At 52.5% G+C, this 18,047-nt stretch overlaps 1 protein-coding gene across 2 annotated transcripts in view; it reads right to left on the reverse strand.

The window, feature by feature from the left end:
* Positions 1–2,253: 2,253 nt before the first annotated feature.
* The window catches only part of Znf423 (zinc finger protein 423), a 294,241-nt gene continuing 278,447 nt past the window's right edge, over positions 2,254–18,047 (reverse strand). For both annotated transcript variants that reach the window (XM_050119822.1, XM_050119823.1), the window contains one exon: positions 2,254–2,941. In XM_050119822.1, coding sequence (XP_049975779.1) covers positions 2,912–2,941 — 30 coding nt within the window. In that variant the 3' untranslated portion in view covers positions 2,254–2,911. The remainder of the gene's footprint in view (positions 2,942–18,047) is intronic.

Consider the following 18,047-nt stretch of genomic DNA (forward strand, 5'->3'; position numbering starts at 1 on the left):
CTTGAGTTGCAGGAGGGGAAGGGACCTCCTCCTCTGTGGCCCCTGTGTGCTAGAGGATGGATGAGTGAATAGGTAACTAGGTCAAAGTTGAGTGCTCAACAACCCACGCCAAAGAACTGACCCTCAGACTAGGAGGGAGGAATCCCACGTTATCTGGGAGTCAGAAAGGACCGCTATGTGGTTGGGGGAGGGGCGCACTAAAGCCCTTCCTAGGGCAGCTTCCCTGGAAACCAAAACTCTTACAGTCCTGCTTCCAGAGCTCTGGGAGTGTATGGAGAACAGGGTCATGCATCCTAGCATTCCTGGGTCATTTCCAAGCCTGGGCAAAATCCCTCTGCCCAAAGACTGAGCCGAATAAAATGGATGGTCTAGATGCACCTACCGCGAAAGTGGGCTTCTGGACACCCACCCCTGTAGCAAAATGCAAATGACACGGCTGGTTCCCTGCACCCTCCAGGCTAAAGGTGGCCTGGAGAGAAGGCCGGGCCTCACTTTGCTCACAGCCGAGCCGCAGGCACCGTCACACACACGCCTGGGCCGCGCGGTGAACCCGCTCACTCAGCTCTAAGTCACTGATTTATAGCCGTGCCCCACTCCCCATCCCAGCGCCGCTTGACAGCGATGAAGGCGAGTCCCAGCCCCCATCCCGCAGGAAGTGGAGAGGGGCGCTCAGCTGCCGCGATGGGGGCACAGCCAGCAGAGAACAATGGGGTTGGGCGAGGGGAGTCGGCGGGGTTCCCTGGCAGCCTTGTCACCGCCATAAACCTCATTACCTCGCCGTCCCCCAGGCCGCCTCTCTCCTTACCCAAGGCAGCAGCCGGCTTCGCCGCTGATTCCCACTCGGCGTGAAAAGCTCTTAAACCCCCCGCTGTATTTTTAATGGGGGCAGTGACTAATTTAGCCCTACGCCACCAACCGTCAAATCACATCTTCTGTTGGTACTTACTGAGGGCTCACCTGGGCTGCATGGGGCTCGGATAAATCCGGAGCTGGAGAGCGCCCGAGGAAGCGAGGTGGTAAGCTTGGGGACCTGACTGGACAGCCTCCACACTGCCTGCAGATGGCCAAAGGATCATGGCCCAACCCGGCCATAACGGCCGCCTTGAGAAGCTTCGCGCCAACCCAACTTTTGAGATCTCTCCAGAAACGACCACCCTCCCTCCGCATCCCCAGGGACTGCATATAGCATCTTCCCACTTTGAGGCCACCTGCATCCAAGGGCGACATTCCCATTCTGTGGGCAGGGGTAATTCACTGAGTGAATTCTCGGGCCAAAGTTCGCTTCCTAACCTGGGAAGCGCCACCCCCTAATCGTCGTAGGAAGAAGAGGAAGGACCTCCTACAGGTCACCGGAAACCCCTAGCTAGGAACCCCCTAGAAGACGAGGAGCCTAATTGCTCCAAATTCCGCTGACTCGCTATCACCTTATAATTAGGTGCAAGCTGTCTGCTTCACTTCCTCTCCCCTTGCCCCAGGTGAAACCCGAATCAGGAAGGGTTCCCAGTGTAGGGTCCAGCCTCTGCGATCTGTGGTAGTGAAGCAGTGTGGAGCCGAGGGGAGGGGCGACCAGGAAGCCTACTGAAATTCGGGGCGAGCCCTGAGGCAGCCGCAGAGCCTGGGTCATTAGGCCCGTGAGAAGCTAGGGGCTGGCACCACCTTCTCCCGGCTTCTGTGCGCGGGTAGCCCTTGAACACTGTCTTCTGGAATTCTGCAACTGGAGCACTTTCTTGTCGGGCTTTAGTCCTGACCCGGGTCACGGGTCTCCGTTGCGAACTTGCTATTTCCACCTTGTTCCACTCTGAAGCCACCAACCCCGGCCCTCCCACGGCTGGGTAGCTGCTGTTCCCTCCCCTCACATCCTATGCCTTGGCCCAAAGTAGAACCCAGGGTTTTTCTGCTGCCTTGGTACCGTGAGGGCTAACCACCAGCCTGCCCCCATCCCGGTAAAACAACAGCAATGGATGAGAGTCAGCCATTGACTTGTGGCAGGGGCAATGAAATGTCCCCCAGGACCTCTGAGCCTCAGTTTCCTGATCCAGAAATGACAGGAGCAGAATACTTGATCTGTGGAGTCTTTCTTTCAGTGACCCCTGCAGCTCATCCGGCCTTCAAGAGTTAGTCTGTGGCGCTTCTTTCTGTGAGTCTATTGTATGGAGTCCCCAGGGGTCTGCGTGAGCCCATGGGAACTTCCCAGAGACACACCTCCTGCCAGCCCCTTTGGCCTGGGGTTGAGGGGGAGAGAACCAGTCAGTGTTGCTGATCGCATGGATTCCCTTTATTGAGCTGAACTAGTTACTGCAGTCAGATCAAGTCACATTTAAAAGCAGACCATCCAGTTGCACGGAAACCGATTATATTCATTACAGAGTTTTAATCACTGTCCGGTGAACTGGCAAATCCAATCAAAGCATTAGTCTTTAATTAAAAAATTAAAAGGAAATATTCAGACAATAGCCAAGCAATCACATCACGATGCACAATTACCTAGAATTGCAATTAAAAAGTAGTTAACCGAAGGGGGAGAAAAGAAAAACAAGAAAAAAAAAGAAGCAAAGAAAGAAATCACACTAATCCTCTTTTTAAAAACTATCAATATAATACATGAAGGAACAAAGGACAATAGCCTCAAAAAGCAGGTTTCTCTAACACTAGAAATGTACTCTGCGGCGAAAACTCTAAAAGCACACTAGCTGTAGCAGGACAATAAAAAACACTGAGCATGGAATACTTTTAATCTCTGCCATTAATATTCATTTCCAGCTGCTTATAATAGCAGCGCCTCATGGCCAAATCATTAGAGTTTTACATCTGGGTTGCAAATGACACTTTGATTGGATGTAATGTTCAAATGGCCCTCCCCACGGCGTCTCCGGCAAGCCTTCTGCGGAGAGGTGTCCTGTCGCGAGGTCCCTCACTGTGCGTGCTGGCTCATCGTGTGGTTCTGCAAAGGCGAAGAAAGGAGACACGCATGAGGGCGAAAGAATGGCGAGCATGCCTGTCCCCTCCCACCCGGGGCATGGACGCCGAGAGCTGCAGAAAGCGGCTCAATCATTACAAAACAAAATGCGAAAGCAAAAAAGTGCTCGGGGGACGCAGCTGCCAAGGCGCCACGTAGATCCGAGCTTGGGGATCGGTTCCTGTTGCTGCCAACCTGGGTTCCCTGTAAATTGTTTTTATTTTTATTTATTTATTTATTTATTTTAGAGCATTCGGGTCGCACCTAGAGGGTGGGCTACGTGAAGGGAGAAGGAACAGCCGGGGAGGTGGCAATAATGAGCGTGGCTCCCATTCCCTCCAATGGCGAGGAGGAAACTCTGACGGCCTGCAGGCTGCCCCCCGCATCCCATCTCGGTCCCCTTGCTCACTGTTCTGAGCCACGCAGGAGGAAACCGCAGATGTGCAGAGCAACGCAGCCGCCCAGAGGCACCCGAGCGAGCGCAGACGCGCCAAGGCAGTGGGTGGGCGACGCCCGTGGCCCAGGCAGGGGACAGGTCACCCAGCAGGGAGGGTGCTGGGAAGAGCCAGAAGCTGAGCTCCCAGGGTCCTGCCAGTGTGGTCACGTGAGAAAGAGATGGTGCGCTTTGGCCGCTTGGGCATAAGAAGCCAGGGCCCAGGTGGGACCTTGTGGCCAAACACTTCCCTCTCTCCGCAGCCCACGTACTTCCTTCCTCCAGCCGGGGCGGACAGGGCGGGCAGTGTGGGGTCTGTTTCCACCACGGCTAGCAGCCTGGGGCTGGATTTTGGCTTCTGAAGCCTGGTCTTTTTATTTCTTTTCTGCCACGTGTAGTGCCGATTCAGACTATTATCGTCCCAGCTTCAGGCAGCGGTCCACCTCAAGACACTTGAAGATGGGAAGCAACATCCTCCAGGGACAGACCCCCCAAGCTACATACAGCCGATCTCCATTGCAGGCTTTTTAGTATGCCTCAGCCTCCCAGCCTCGGTGCCCTACAAGGAGACCCAGTCAACCAGTCGCCAGCTGAAAGCAGCGGCCTGCATCTCTACCACTAACCACTAGGGGGCAGGAGAGACGCCGCGACTTTTTCCTAGACTCCAGATATCGCTTCCAGAAAGACCAGAGGACAACCAGATTTTTTTCCTAGAGGTCTGAGAACCTAGGATGGTGATGGGACCACAGCTACTCTCCAGGATAGGTCCTTTGGTAGGCGCTCAGGCCACAAACCGACACAGGCGCATTGCTTTCGATTCTCAAGTGAGGCTCAAGTAGACAAAATACCAGTCCACTTCAACCTGCTAGGATCCAGGAGGGGCTGATCCAGGCCACTAGAATCTAGTGACCTGCACCCAGTAGGTAAATCAACCCCCTGATTATCCACAGCTTGCCCCAGGACCCTGCTGCACACTAAAGCCCAGACAGTCAGCATGACCTCGCACCTCAAATGGTCCAAGGTCCAAGGCAGATTGTTTGAGCCAAAGATGGGGTCCAGGTGGTTTCCCCATCCTCCAGCCCTGTGAAAGCAACCAGCCATGTGGAACTGGAAGCATCCTATGTACAGATCTGGCTTCCTTGTAACTCTGGACCTTGGCTGCCTTAATACTTCCTCCAGCCCAGGTGTATCCCTGGGATTCACCTGCCCAGCACCCACACGGGGCTGTGCACTTCTTGTACTTAGGCCTGGTTGTCCCCACTGAGCCACAGGCAGGACAATAGCACCTGGCCCAGGGCTGGACACATGCTGGGTTCCCCAGTGCCCAGTGGAAGCGTGGTAGGCACAGCTGCCTGGGAACAACAGAACTAACACAAGCCGAGGGTGCTAACCAACACCTGGGTGGAGAGATGGTGTGAATGAGGAGAGCAAGCAGTGAGTTCTCGTGTGTGTGAACCACTGCCAAAAACAGCAGGGAGCCAGGCAAGACCCTTGAGGGCCGCTCACCTCATCTTGGGAGGAGTTCCTGGGAACCTAGGGATAATGAGGCAGCCTCTTGTGAGGATGCCAGAACATGGCCACACGACACACTGGCAATCTCTAGAGGTGGAAAGCCTTGTCTTGGACCACGGGCTAGGAAACTGAGAATAAAGAACACTTCTCAGAGCCTTCTCCCTTTAGGAGCAATAGTGCATGCATTTTAGGTTAGGCTCATAAAGGAAACTCCTCCAAAAGGCAGACTAGTAAAAAAAATACCTTCCTAAAGTTTTACTTTCCCAACAAAAGTCCAAGATGTCACAGCGGAAGGAAATGTCAGACTCAGTGCTCTGACGGTGACCGGCACCAGAGTGTACTCCGCTTGTGTCATTAGGTACCTGCTAGATGTCCTGCTCCAGGCTGGGAACAGTGACGGCTAACGGCGGGGAAGACTCCAGTTGTCCCCCTCCCTAAAGGGGTCTGATGCAGGAGTGACAAAACACAGAATTAATGGTGCCAACAGTAGTCCAGGAGAGGGTCAAGGTCACAACGTGTGTGCGTGTGTGCTTTAGAGAGGCTGTTCATGGAGTTGAGGGTTCATCCAAGGAGGGTTTCATCCAAGGTCAGTCCCTGAGAAGGCAGAAGGGGTCCAAGATCCATCACTCAGATCCCCCAAACACCTGAAAGGGCCTATCTGTGGGAGCTCTTTTCCCAGAACAGCCACTGCTTCAACGCTTCTGATGGCTTCCTCCAACCTCACGGCTCCTCTGAGACCCTTCTAGCTCCAGTCTCTTTCCCTAGTTCTGCTTATGCCATACTGAGTCTCCTTAGAGAAGGAAAACAGACCGACAACCACAAAGCAACCAGTTTTTAAAAGACGCTTCCGATCTTACAGTTGAGCACTCCCCGGAACCATAAAGGCTGACAGCGGGCTGGCCAAAGGCTGAGATGAGCCTGGCCAGGACGCCTGGCACCTGCAGGCCTCATTGCCTGCCAGGGAGACACAGGTGTGGGGCAGCAAAGCAGGTGAGGAAAATAAAGCGGAGGCACAGGGAAGGCGCTCGGCCGCCCGCCATCTACTGGGCAACGCTCCTGCAACTCTCTGATGGGGTTTCTGTGATGCCCTGACTCAGGGCCCCCTCCTGATACACACCACTGGTGTCTGGTTGGCCCTAGCTGAAGGGACCATCCTTTGTGTTAGTTCTTCCACCCACAGAATCTCGACTGTCACTTTCTGTTGAGTGACAACCACTAATTGCTTGTTGGGTTTGTGCTGGGTACAGGAGCAGTGAGTTGTGCGTGAAGCCAGGTGGAAGGGCTGTTTTCAACCCCAAAGCACATGGAATGCGCTAGAAGGTCACGTGAAGTCCAACTCTGGGCACGGAGTCAGAGCTCCACCCACCTCCTCATCCCACGATTTTGTGGTCTGGATCCACAGGTCACAGTTCTAGGTCTGGGTTTTGGGTTCTGTTCACTGGCCTGCATCACGCTTGAGGGGACAAGTATTTCAGTACGTTGGTTGTCTGATTGTATGAAATGATGTAATTCCTCCTGCCCTGGAGGCCCTGTTGTGGGCTGAAGAGACCCCTCAGTCCTGTACACCACTCTTGGTGTCCCAATAAGCCACCCTACTTGTGTGCTGGCTGCTTTGATAGCCGTCACTTACCTACCCAGTCCTAGCACCTTGCCTGGCTTGTCCCAAATGCCCCACTAGTCACCGTCCCAGGTGACCACAAGACAGGCAGCTTTAGTGACCTGTTAAGTACCTTAGTGACCAAAAGAGCTACTGTGTTCAGTGTTAGCGGTCACTTGCCAACCATGTGACCTTGCAGCAAGTTCTTTCACTGCAAGGTTTGTGAGTCGCCTCTTTCTGCGATGCCAGGATGACTCCAAAAATGATGATGCCCATGAATCTACCCACAGACAAGTGCCTGGGACAGATGGACTGATTGCTCCCTGCTAGGACCCCTCCCCAACCAGTAGCAGCTGGAGCTCCAAGCTAACTGCTCTCAGGAATGCCCTGCATGGCCCTGCCCTCAGGACAGCAGGTGTCACTGGATACTTGCTTCCCCGTTTCTGCAGGAGAGTGGGTGATCTGGTACCAAGGAGAGCCCTAGGAAATGCTATGGTAGGGGGAGAGGTACATACCAGCATCCATCCATTCATCCCACAGACTTTCACGGAGGCCCTGACTGTGAGGTCCCAGGCTGTGCACTGAGCATGCACAGATGGAGACACCTTGCCCCCTCCCTTGTGAGAACACTCCCGTGGTTGGAATAGGGAGTCTGGACTCATAGACATCAAAGACCCTAAGGAGGCAGGGAAAAAAAGGATTCATTCCTGAAGACCCAGCCCAGCTGGTGCAGAGACACACTTACTCTCCACGCAAACCAGCCCCACCTCTCACGCTCTTTGTCCAGCTTGCATGACTCCCACCCACCGTTATGTCCGCACCTGCGCTCTCCCTGCCCTACCTGCAGGACCTTCTTCTCGAAGCCACTGCACTTCCTCAGGTTCCCAGTCCAGAAGAGGCTATTTCTCCTCATCCTGTCCCCATGCCATCCCTGAATGGCTGCAGCTCAGAGAAGCCCTTGTGGACCTGGTTTTACACACACACACACACACACACACACACACACACACACACACGCTGCCCACAAGGTCAGGGACCAAGGGCTAGGATGGGCCTTAGCCTGGAAGACTCCATTTTCCGAGGAAGACAGATGCGTTAGGTGGCTTGGCTGAGCAGGGCTGCTGTAGGGCACCATTCATTATGTGCCCATTTCACAGTCAAGGAGCCTGGCCTTGGGCAGTGGACAGGGGAGAGGAGGGGGGCTACAGGCCAGCCTCTGCCAAGCTTCCAGCTGCAGAACGGCATGGAGAGCGGCAGGGAGACAGGGCTTCTGGTGGGGACCCACTCCGGAGAAGCCTTTCGGCTGCCCTTGAAGGACGGCTTGAGCTAGGATCTGCACGAGTGTGTGTGTGTGTGAGAGAGAGAGAGAAAGACAGACAGACAGACAGACAGAGACAGAGAATGAGGGGGCACTCTGCCAAGCAGGATAAACACACAAGCATCATGTAGGTGTAACACTCATAGAGACGGTGACTCACAATGACCGAGGCTCAGTGCCCGGCTCCGCCAGCCAGATGCCATACACTTCTGTAACATCTGAGCCCTCAGATGCAAGGACCACCTTTATCCCTCCTAGCAGGACATGAGGTACAGGGTGCTTTGGATCCCAGGGCTGACGATGGCAGTGCAGGATGCGCGCCCACCCAGTGCCTGTATGAACCCCCTCTGCCGCGGCACCGCTCTGCCTGTGAAATGTGAAAAGTGCAGCATATGCTGGGGGAACAATGAATAATTCAGCTTGGCAGAAGCACAGGGGTATGTGCTATGGAGACTCCAAAGGAAGGCAGGGGCCTTATTGATGAGGCTCCGCGATGCCAGACGAGGCAGCTTGCCCTTAAATCTGGGCCACTGGGAGCTATCGAAAAGTATTTGAGCTGTGGAGCTACATGACGCAAGGCAGAGGGAAAGCTCATGCCTCCACCCAAAAGGTGTCTCAGCAGGGGCTTGTCGTATCCCTCCGCACCCTCTCACGGCTTTCCCAGCACACAGTGTCTCTTGTCTTTCCCTTTGGGGAGGGTGCAGACCCAGGCAGCTCTGCTCCCCTCTCTGCTGTGCATCACCTGGGCAGCCCCTCTCTGCTTGTGAGCACTAATTTTTAGCAGTGCTTGACAATCGTCCAAGGGTCTAAGACGAACAGATGGCCTGTCTTAAAGGCTCGTATGTTCGCTAGTTTGCACTTCTGACAAACGGTGCGCACACTCGAGAGCACCCCATAAACGGCGCCGAATGAATACTCACAACACAATTTAGCTAATGCACGTCATTAAAATTAGGAGTGAGTGATGGCTGGGGCTCCCCATAAATGCCTGCCGGTGACGCGCTGCTCCCTGGGGAGTTGGGGCAGGCCTTGTTATACTTGTACCCTACTTCCCCCAGGAGCCCTCTTGTCACCCACTTATCCCCAGGCCAGAGACGTTTGCTGCTGTGCAAGTGACATTCACCTTTGGCATCTGAGGGAGGCTGGTGGCCCAAATGGCCTGGTACAAAGCCCCAGAGTGACCTGTAAGGTAGAGAAAGCGTGGGAGACCCTCCATACACGAAGAGACTTTGATTGTTCGTGCTGCCCAATCAGCAACAAGGAGGAGCCTGCCCCTCCAGAGCAGCAGCAAGTGAGCTGCAAAACAAAGCTCAGCCTGTGACAGGTCTGGAGTTAAGAGCCCAGCTTTCAGGGAACAAGAAGTTGGGGGACATTCAAGAGACAGAGCAGATTCAGGGACCCAAGAAATACCTCGAGAACAGGAGGAAGCTCTCTGATCCAGACGTATTTGGCTAGTAGATTCCTGTACACTCCCTCCTCCTCAAACCCCTCGCCTGTTCCCAGGACACAAAAGGCAGGTAGGTAGCCCTACTCTATAACCAGTTCCATAGGTGACAACTGTTTACCTGCTTGGGGACCCGCAGCCTCAGGGGAACACACCCCACAAGTGAATGAGCCCAGTTCAGTTGGTCTATGTGCTTGGTGTGGGGGGTGAGAACCATGACAGCCAAGCAAGGGAAACCAGTAGTTTTATGACTGCTGTCACAAGCAGGGTGTGTGTGTGTGTGTAATATTCCCAGGACTGCTTACAGTCCTGTGAAGCAATGAGGTGCACATTAGACCTAAGCCTTGAAGAAACTTAACAACAGTTTCTCTAAAGACGCGCATTTGTGTAGCAGATTCACTTGCGTGTGTGCACACTAGTCCCTCTTGAGCAGGATGCTGCACTGGCTCACTCTGAGCGCACCAGCCTGCTTTGACTCTAGCTGACAGCTCCCAGATATGAACTGGGCCTTGGGTCCCTTCCCTCAGAAGGGCCAAATCAGATTCCTAAAAGCTGATTCCTCAGGGCAGGCACGAAGCAAGCCTGTCTGTTACAGTCAGGCCAGGGAAAAAGTGCTGTCACGGAAAAAGGTGGGGACCAAGAGCAAGCCAGGGGCTTCTCAGACCAGACCTGCCACTGATTGTGCCGAAGAGCGTAAGCCCAAAAACAAGAACAATATCCTTGTAAGCTAATGGGAGCCCTAAACAGGAACAATATACCCTGCAGGAAATGTGAGGACCAAGAATAAGCCGGAGGCTAACCTGTCACTAACTGGAGTCAAAGTGTACATGTGCCATGGGGCATACGTATACATGGGGTACACAGGGACAGCCTAAGTAACCTAGAGGTAGTTGGGGGGACTAAACTCAGGAAGTGCTGATGCTAGGGATAGATCCTAGAACAGCTGCTCTGGTCACACTGACCGGACTCTGCAGGAGGCCTCCAATGCAAGGCGTGTGGAGCTGAGAATGAGTGGTTCCAGGCCAATGCAAAGCAATGGGGCCAGTGGTCTGTCTCAGCCTCTAGAGCTCAAGCTTGGTAAGATGCATAGCTCATCCCCACGTGAGGCCACTGTGGGAATACCTGGGCCAATAAGGCCACATCTGCAGGCTTTTTCAGAAATCTAGAAATGATAGGGATGATTTCAGTTGCTCACTGGCCCTGCCTGGTGCTGCTGCCACGGCTGTCGTGAGGTCAGTCTGCAAGCCATGTAGCAGAGCGTTGGCAGCTAACATGTGGAAGCAGCAACTCCCTCATCCAGAACACGCTGGGCAGTGGTCTTAAAAAGTGGCCAGGATCGTTTGGGGACATTACACTAGGCAAAATCAGCTAGTCACAGAAAAATGCATACTGCTGGGATCTTCTTGTTTGGGATCCTGAGTTACCCCAACTCACAGGACAGCACGTGGCGGCTTCCAGAGGCTGAGAAAAAGGTCAGGGTTTCAGGCTGGGAAGATAAACGCGTTCTGGGGATGGAGACGGTGAAGTTTGCATGGTAGTGCATGCCTCGATGCCAGAGCTGCACACCAGAATGGAGCTTCATGGTGCATGAATTTACCACAGCTGAAAACCAAGCAGGTAGGACAAGCAAGGGACAGGTGTGTAGTCTTCACCAAGGGCGGAAACTCAAGACCATTCCTGTGAGGCCATCTCATATCTGCATCCTCAGAGGATGCAGGACATAGTAGTAGCTGGTGACACCCTGGGCTGTGGACGGAAGCTGCAGCATCTAGGGACACCACGCCCTCTGCAGTTGCTGGCATTGCCTGGAAGGAATCTCCATGACCATGCTGCAGAAGGCTTTCCACCACAACAGCAGAACTGACCGTTGGTATCAGTGGCGTGGCTCTCTGAGCCAGGAGATCATGGGCACAGAACCCAGAGAGACCCAAGGCCCACTGACTGAAGTCCTATTCCAGGGGACACGGACCTGCTGCTGAAGGAGGTGTCTGCATTTTCCTGGCACTGGAGAGGAAACAAGAGACAAGCATGCGGCCCACCTACTTTAAGAAAACATAAGAACGACCTGGAGAGGGAGGGCCGTTTCCTCTTGGCCCATTTCCCACCCTTGGCAGGTTTTTACTATGTCCACACAGAATCATCCTTCCTCACAAACCAAAAAAAAAAAAAAAAAAAAAAAAAAAAAAAAAAAAAAAAAAAAAAAAAAAAACCAGGGCAACTAGCCAGTAGTGGGATGTAAGACCTGAAAATGAGGGCTGTCCTGGAAAATCTAGGTCACACGGTCACTAATTATACTGAACACGTATGTTTAGGTCCCTGAACTGCACGGGTGCTTTTAGGTTTTGTAAATGATAATGAAAACTTAGATCCAGATCTCTTTCCGCTTTCTTCCAAATTCCCGCTAAAAAGGAGACTTTACCGCATCTTCCAATTTTCTGGAAAATTATCCCTGCCAACAAAGAACCGTTCCAGCAGATATTCTGAGGGTGGCTGCCCTCACGCCCAGCATCCACAAATGGCTTCTGGCGATCACACGGCTCTGCCCCTCGCCCACAGCCCCCCAGGCTGCAGGGGCAGAAGTCTCGAAGATGGACCTAATTTACTGTGATGAATCGTGGCATGCGCCACTGATCCACACTGCAGCTGAGACCCATTACAGCTAACGATCGCCACAGTCCTCGTGGAACACGGAGGTGTGTACCCGTGCCAATCCCGAGGGAGTCACACACCACAAATCGAAGGGTGCAGGGTGATCTCCCTATTTCTGGGATGTTGCTTCCAGAGACTGTGGCTCAGCTGGCAATAGCGTCTCCACCCGCATACCTGCCCTACCAACACCAAGTGGGTCTGCCCGATGCTTCCCTTCTACATGGCAGAACTCACTGGTTCCGTGAGGCAAACCTATGATCATCTGCACTCCTGGTCTGTTCCGTCCCACTCGGTGAACGGAAGCAGGACGTGTGCATGCGTACAGGCAGTTTCAAGGGGGGAATGTGACATTAAGAGCATATGAGGCGAAGAGGGCGCTGGAGAGATGGTGCAGTGGTTACGAGCATTTGTTGCTCTTGCAGGAGACCTAGGGCCGCTTCCCAGTACCCGCGTGGTGGCTCACAACCATCTACTCCAGGGGATCCTATACCCTCTTCCAGCTGCCTCTGGCACTGAATGCACAACACATGGAGAGAAAATAAACACATAAAATTAAAATAAATTAATCTTTTATTTTTTTAAAAAAAAGAGCATAAAAGAAAGACACTCTAAAAGCTGTATATGTGGGAACTGGAGAGATGGCTCGGTTGTAAAGAGCGCTCAGTGCTCTTGCAGAGGACCCAGGTTCAGTTCCCGGCACCTCTGCTGAGCAGGTCATAATCACCTATAACTTCAGCTCCAGGAGAATCTGACCCCTCTAGCTTTGGGCACCTGAACTTGTGCCCCTACCCACGCAGAGATACAAACACACATCACATAATTAAAAATAAATCGTAAATAAAAGTTAACATATATACCTCATTATTGAGAGGTGGGTAGATACGTGTGTAGTTGCTGGATGGATAGACATCTTGTGGGGGGTGGGGTGGGCAGGTGAGTGGGAACGTAGGTTGTGAAAGCCTCAATGGCAGGAGCCAGAGAGTGCCCGGATGAACGAACAGGTTGGAGGTGGCTTTGGTCAGTCACTACTTCTGCGATCCTAGGCTCTAGGAAGACTTCATTTCTTTTAAGTCCTCACTTACACATCTGAAAGGGGGCAGGGCTAACTGCATCTACCTCACAGCCCCTTTAGGAGGGCTAGAGGAAATACACATAAACCCTGAAACGGCACACAGAACGGCATGTGCCACATGGGGTAGCTGACTGCTGCTGCCAGGGGGACTAGAACATTGGTAAAACCAAATACTGAAGCAGATAAATAAGTAAATAAATAAATAGCCAAGAAACCCAGCTTTTGTGTTTGGTGTGGTGAAGAAAACGGGGTCTTGGGTAGTGGCCTGAGGCTAGCACTGACCAGCTCTGTGGCCTTGGGGCAGTGAATCACCTCTGTGTGTCTTGGTTTTCTTATCTTAATAGAGGCATCATGAGGACTAAGTGTTTAATGTTCAAAAGTGCTGAGGACCATGTCTGGCACTTGATAAACACAAAATAACATTGGGATGCTAACTACGGGAAAACATCCTGTTTGAAAGACAGAAATTAATTATTTAGTTCCCACAACCTCCAGGCCAGGAGGTTTACCTTCTGCTCTGTTCAGTGTCTGCTGTTATGGTCACAGTGACAACGGCTTACTCCTATGTGAGTGGAGACTGGAGGGGGTTTTCGGGATAAGGATGCTCCCCTACCCCACCAGGAACCCCACACCCTGTCCCAGATCAACTTAGCACCTTGCTTCCTCCTCTGCCTCCCCCGCAGTCCTCACCAGTGCCGGGCTTTATCTGTTCTAAGATGTATCACAGTGAACCCAAAGGCAACCCAGCTCCACGTCCTTGAACACGTCTGTGTCCCGGCTATCACCTATGAGCCCCTGGGCTGCTCTTCACACATTGACATCACTTTTCCGACATCTCCCTTTTCTCTGATGAAGAAACTGAGGCTTTCCCTCAGTCTTTCTGCTGGCCAGAGGTGGCCCTGTCTCTCGCTGTCTCTCCTGTCGTCCCCGGGATGCCACCTAAAGCCACACCAAAAGGAAACTGTCAACCAGCACAAGCCTGGACCCACCCTGGCCAGCCGGCTTGATTCTGTGTAAACTTCAACGGCAGAGTGAGTATAGCCGCCTCACTATTGACACAGCAAAATTAATTTCTTGTCCCTCCCCCGCCCCCCCGCCCTCCGCTCCGTCGAGTGTTCACGGGGCCGCTGACTGCTGCTACTGAAATGCCAACTTGCATTTCTCATCATTAATTTCTTTCTAAATGTCATTAGTAATTGTTCCTGCTGCACCGATGAGTACAATCTAAGCTTCCACCAAGAGCCACCCCGGTCTCCGGCAGATTCATCAATGGGGGGCCAGGGCCCCTACCACACAGAGCCCAGTCTCTTAGCAGGAAGTGACCAGCCGCACTTTCAAGAAGAGGTGGTTGGAGCAGGAGAGGCCTAAGCACACGAAGTCTATCCAGAGTACTGCAGCAATGCACACCACGCCAGCACACCTAGGAGCCAGGCTGCCTAGGTTTCTGTCTCCACTGCTGCTCACCCACGTCTCGGCCTTCCGCTGGCTGCACTAAGATGGTGGCTGAAGGGTCTCCACTGAGTCTGATGTAGGGTGTTTCTGATATCCTCACTATTTCTTATAACCACCAAGCCTGCGAGCTCAACTCTGCCACTGACAAGGGTATGCCATGGCATCACTTCACTGGTGTCCTTGACTGTGACCATATCAAAAGTGAGAGCCCAGCACTCGGGAGGCTGAGGCGGGAACATGAAAGCTTGTAGCGTACCTTGGCTACATAGCAGCAGCCGATCCCGACAGAGAGAAAGTGAGATGGCGACACTAGCCACCAGTTCTCTCCCCAAAATGCCCCCTTTATCATGTCCCGCCTGGGATCTGATCTCAGTACCCCAGGTCCCAGTGACCAGAAGCGTCAGAGCCTCACAACTGTGCCCTTCCTGTATACTAAATACCCTGTCTCTATCCACGTGAGGCAAAGCTTTGTAGTGTGCAACTCTCTGTGAGCACTGAAGCGACATGTCACCCACTGCCATTGGTATTGTCATTGTTACTAAGAAACTGAAGGCATTTGGTTCTGCCTAAAACGGCGCCGGCAAGGGGCTAGGCTCGAAGCATACACAATGGTCCCAGGCTCAAGGCTCCTGGCAGTCCCCCATGCCCATCTGTCACGATGGCATGGTGCCCCCAGAAAGTTGGTTGGCCCCAGCCCCCGGGCATGAATGGCAGCTCCAACAGGCAGCCCGAGATCCACTCTAAATGCCATCTCAGCTCAAAGCTGAGCCTCTGGGGAGGCCCCCAGTCCCCACATGGGCCTCATCATGGTTCACTGTTCAGCTGGACCGAATCCTGGGGCTCAGAAGACATCTCAGCAGAGCCGGTCTTCCACTCCCTCTGTGACTGTCACAGTCCTTACACACCCAGGACTGCTGGAGCAGCTGCAGTCTCATGCCCCAGTGACCACGCTTGGTTCTGGCCTCACCCTTAGAACAGACCTCCATGAGAAACAAGGCTGCCATCTATCCCAGCATCCCGAGGGCTCTACCTCACTTCACACAGCCTTAGAGTGAACTCTCTGACAAGGAGGTCCCAGAGAGCAACCCAGGAAAGGGCTGGCCCTTGGAAGGGGCTAGCCTTAGAATACCAGCCAATACACACTCCACTAGGTCATAGACACAGACCCATGCCCTAGGGTCCCAAAAGATGGGATTGGTGTTCCTCTGCATATAGACTCCAACATTGCCACACATAGTTCCTCAGGACACTTAGCTGACCCCCAGTGATGGTAACTGTGGTCAGTGATGAGGTGACACTCTACTGCAGACAGAGAGGCCTTGTGCCCATGGACATCAGACACTGGCTAAGCAAAGCAAATGGTAAACCTACAGTATGCAGAGACAGGGTCTAGGCCCAAGGTGTGGAGAGTCCTGTGAGACTTCAATTGTTCGACTATTGATTGACTAATGGATCAATTTATTTCGGGTTTTTGGAGATCTCTTATTCAAAATGCTTGACACGAGAAACATTTCACATTGTGGAGTCTTTTAATTTGGAGTTATACATATCTGCATATGTATAACGTATACCTCGTAGATGGGACTCAAGTCTACACACAAAATTCATCTGTATTATGTACATATAGCGAAGGAAATTTTATCTAAATTTAAAGTAATTTTCAGCCTAAAATATGGTATCATGGTGTGGAATTTTATGTTTGTGACATCATGTTGGCTTACAAAAATACTGAAATTTTAGAGCATTCACAAAAGTAATAGAGAATTTTAGATGTCGTCTTTTTAGATTAGAGCTGAGCAGTTTTGTCTGCTGGGGCTGAGGCAGTGGGGCAATCCTGTATGATCGATCATTCTTCACTCAGCAAGCAAGCAAGCAAGGTCCAATCCTACTAGTGCACTGTGCCTCCGTGCAGCAAGTGCACAGCTATAGGCCTTTGTGTGTCTCCGTTGCCTGCACACACACACACACACACACACACACACACACACACACGGCACATGGTAGATGCTCATCAAACAGTGTGGTCACACTGAGCACATGCGTGTACCACTGACTACCTGAATTAAGAAGTTCTCAGCACCCAGACCATGGCTGGGACGATGGTGACAGTGGTAACACTGGCCAATGCCTGTAGACTTGATGCTGGAGGCAATGATACCTTCAGACCATCCAAACTCCACGGGGAAGAAACTCTAATCTCTGGGCTCCTGAGGCTCCGAGATCACGCAGTTGTTTGGTAGCAGGGCTGGGATTCAAAGACAGCCTGGGCTTCAAGGGTGGGCAGATATGAGCTGTGCTGGGTTCTTGTTACCCTAATGGGAACACAGCAACCTCCCTGGCAAGTCACTAGTACTACTAATCACAAGAGTCCTGGCTTTTGAAAACCTCTGCCACTCAGAACAAAACCCAGGCAGAAGGAAGAGCCCCTTTGGTCAGAGGCAGCGACTGTACCCAGGGCAGTGACATGCCTGTGAAGCCTCAGAGAAGGGTGGCTCCAGGAGCCCAGCAGCCAGCTTGGCCTTCAGGCCCCGGAACTCATGAGTGACCAACTCCAGGGCTAGCAACAGATTCAAACTCCCAGGAGTCGCTGGGGTGTCCCCATCCCAGTCCCCCCAAGGCTAAGCTCTGTTCTCCCTCCAGTGGTGAGGTGCCCCGGGCGAGGCCATTTTTAAAGCAGAACAGAAGAAGGCATGCTAGTCAGAGAAAGTGCAGCTAACGAGTCAAACGCTAAGCATATGCCTACAGCACTTCCACTTTTTAATTATTATTAGTTATAATTATCTGGCTGGATCTGAGAGCAGCAGCACAAAAAGGCAAGGAAAGCGGCTCCTCCGTTACCCATCTTATCAAGACCAGGGGCTCAGAGTGGGCTCAGCCTCTGCAGCCTGTAGCCTTCCTTTCTGTTGTCTTTCCTTTTTTGTTTGTCTGTTCTTTTTCTGCTTGTGTTCTCCTTCCTACTTTCCAAGTGTTCAAAACCTATAGCAAAATATATGGTGGGAAAAGGAAGGGAGGGATGAGATGATGGGTGTTTGTGCAGGTGGACGGGGGTGTAGGGGGTGCATGGATGGACGGAAGGAAGGATCTGTGGATGGATGAACGGAAAGAAGGAGCTGTGGATGGATGGGTGGAAGGATGGATCTGTGGATGGATGGATGGATGGATGGATGGATGGATGGATGGATCTGTGGATGGATGGGTGAGGTGGGTAAATATGTGGTGGGTGGGTAGACAGGCTAGTGAATGGGTGGGTGGGTGGGTAGATGGACTGGTGGATGGACAGTAGGTGAGTAAATGATAGGTGGATAAGATGAGTTGATGGGGGGGCTGGAGAGATGGCCCAGTGGTTAAGAGCATTGCCTGCTCTTCCAAAGGTCCTGAGTTCAATTCCCGGCAACCACATGGTGGCTCACAACCATCTGTAATGAGGTCTGGCGCCCTCTTCTGGCCTGCAGACATACACACAGACAGAATATTGTACACATAATAAATAAACATAATAAATAAATATTTAAAAAAAGATGAGTTGATGAATGGATATAGAGGAGATGGGTAGGGAGATGGATAGGTAGGTGGCTGGGTAGATGGATGGATGGATGGATGGATGGATGGATGGA

The sequence above is a fragment of the Alexandromys fortis genome, unplaced genomic scaffold, assembly GCF_014885135.2.
Source record: "Alexandromys fortis isolate MF-2015 unplaced genomic scaffold, M_Fortis_MF-2015_v1.1 scaffold_178, whole genome shotgun sequence".
Taxonomy (NCBI): domain Eukaryota; kingdom Metazoa; phylum Chordata; class Mammalia; order Rodentia; family Cricetidae; genus Alexandromys; species Alexandromys fortis.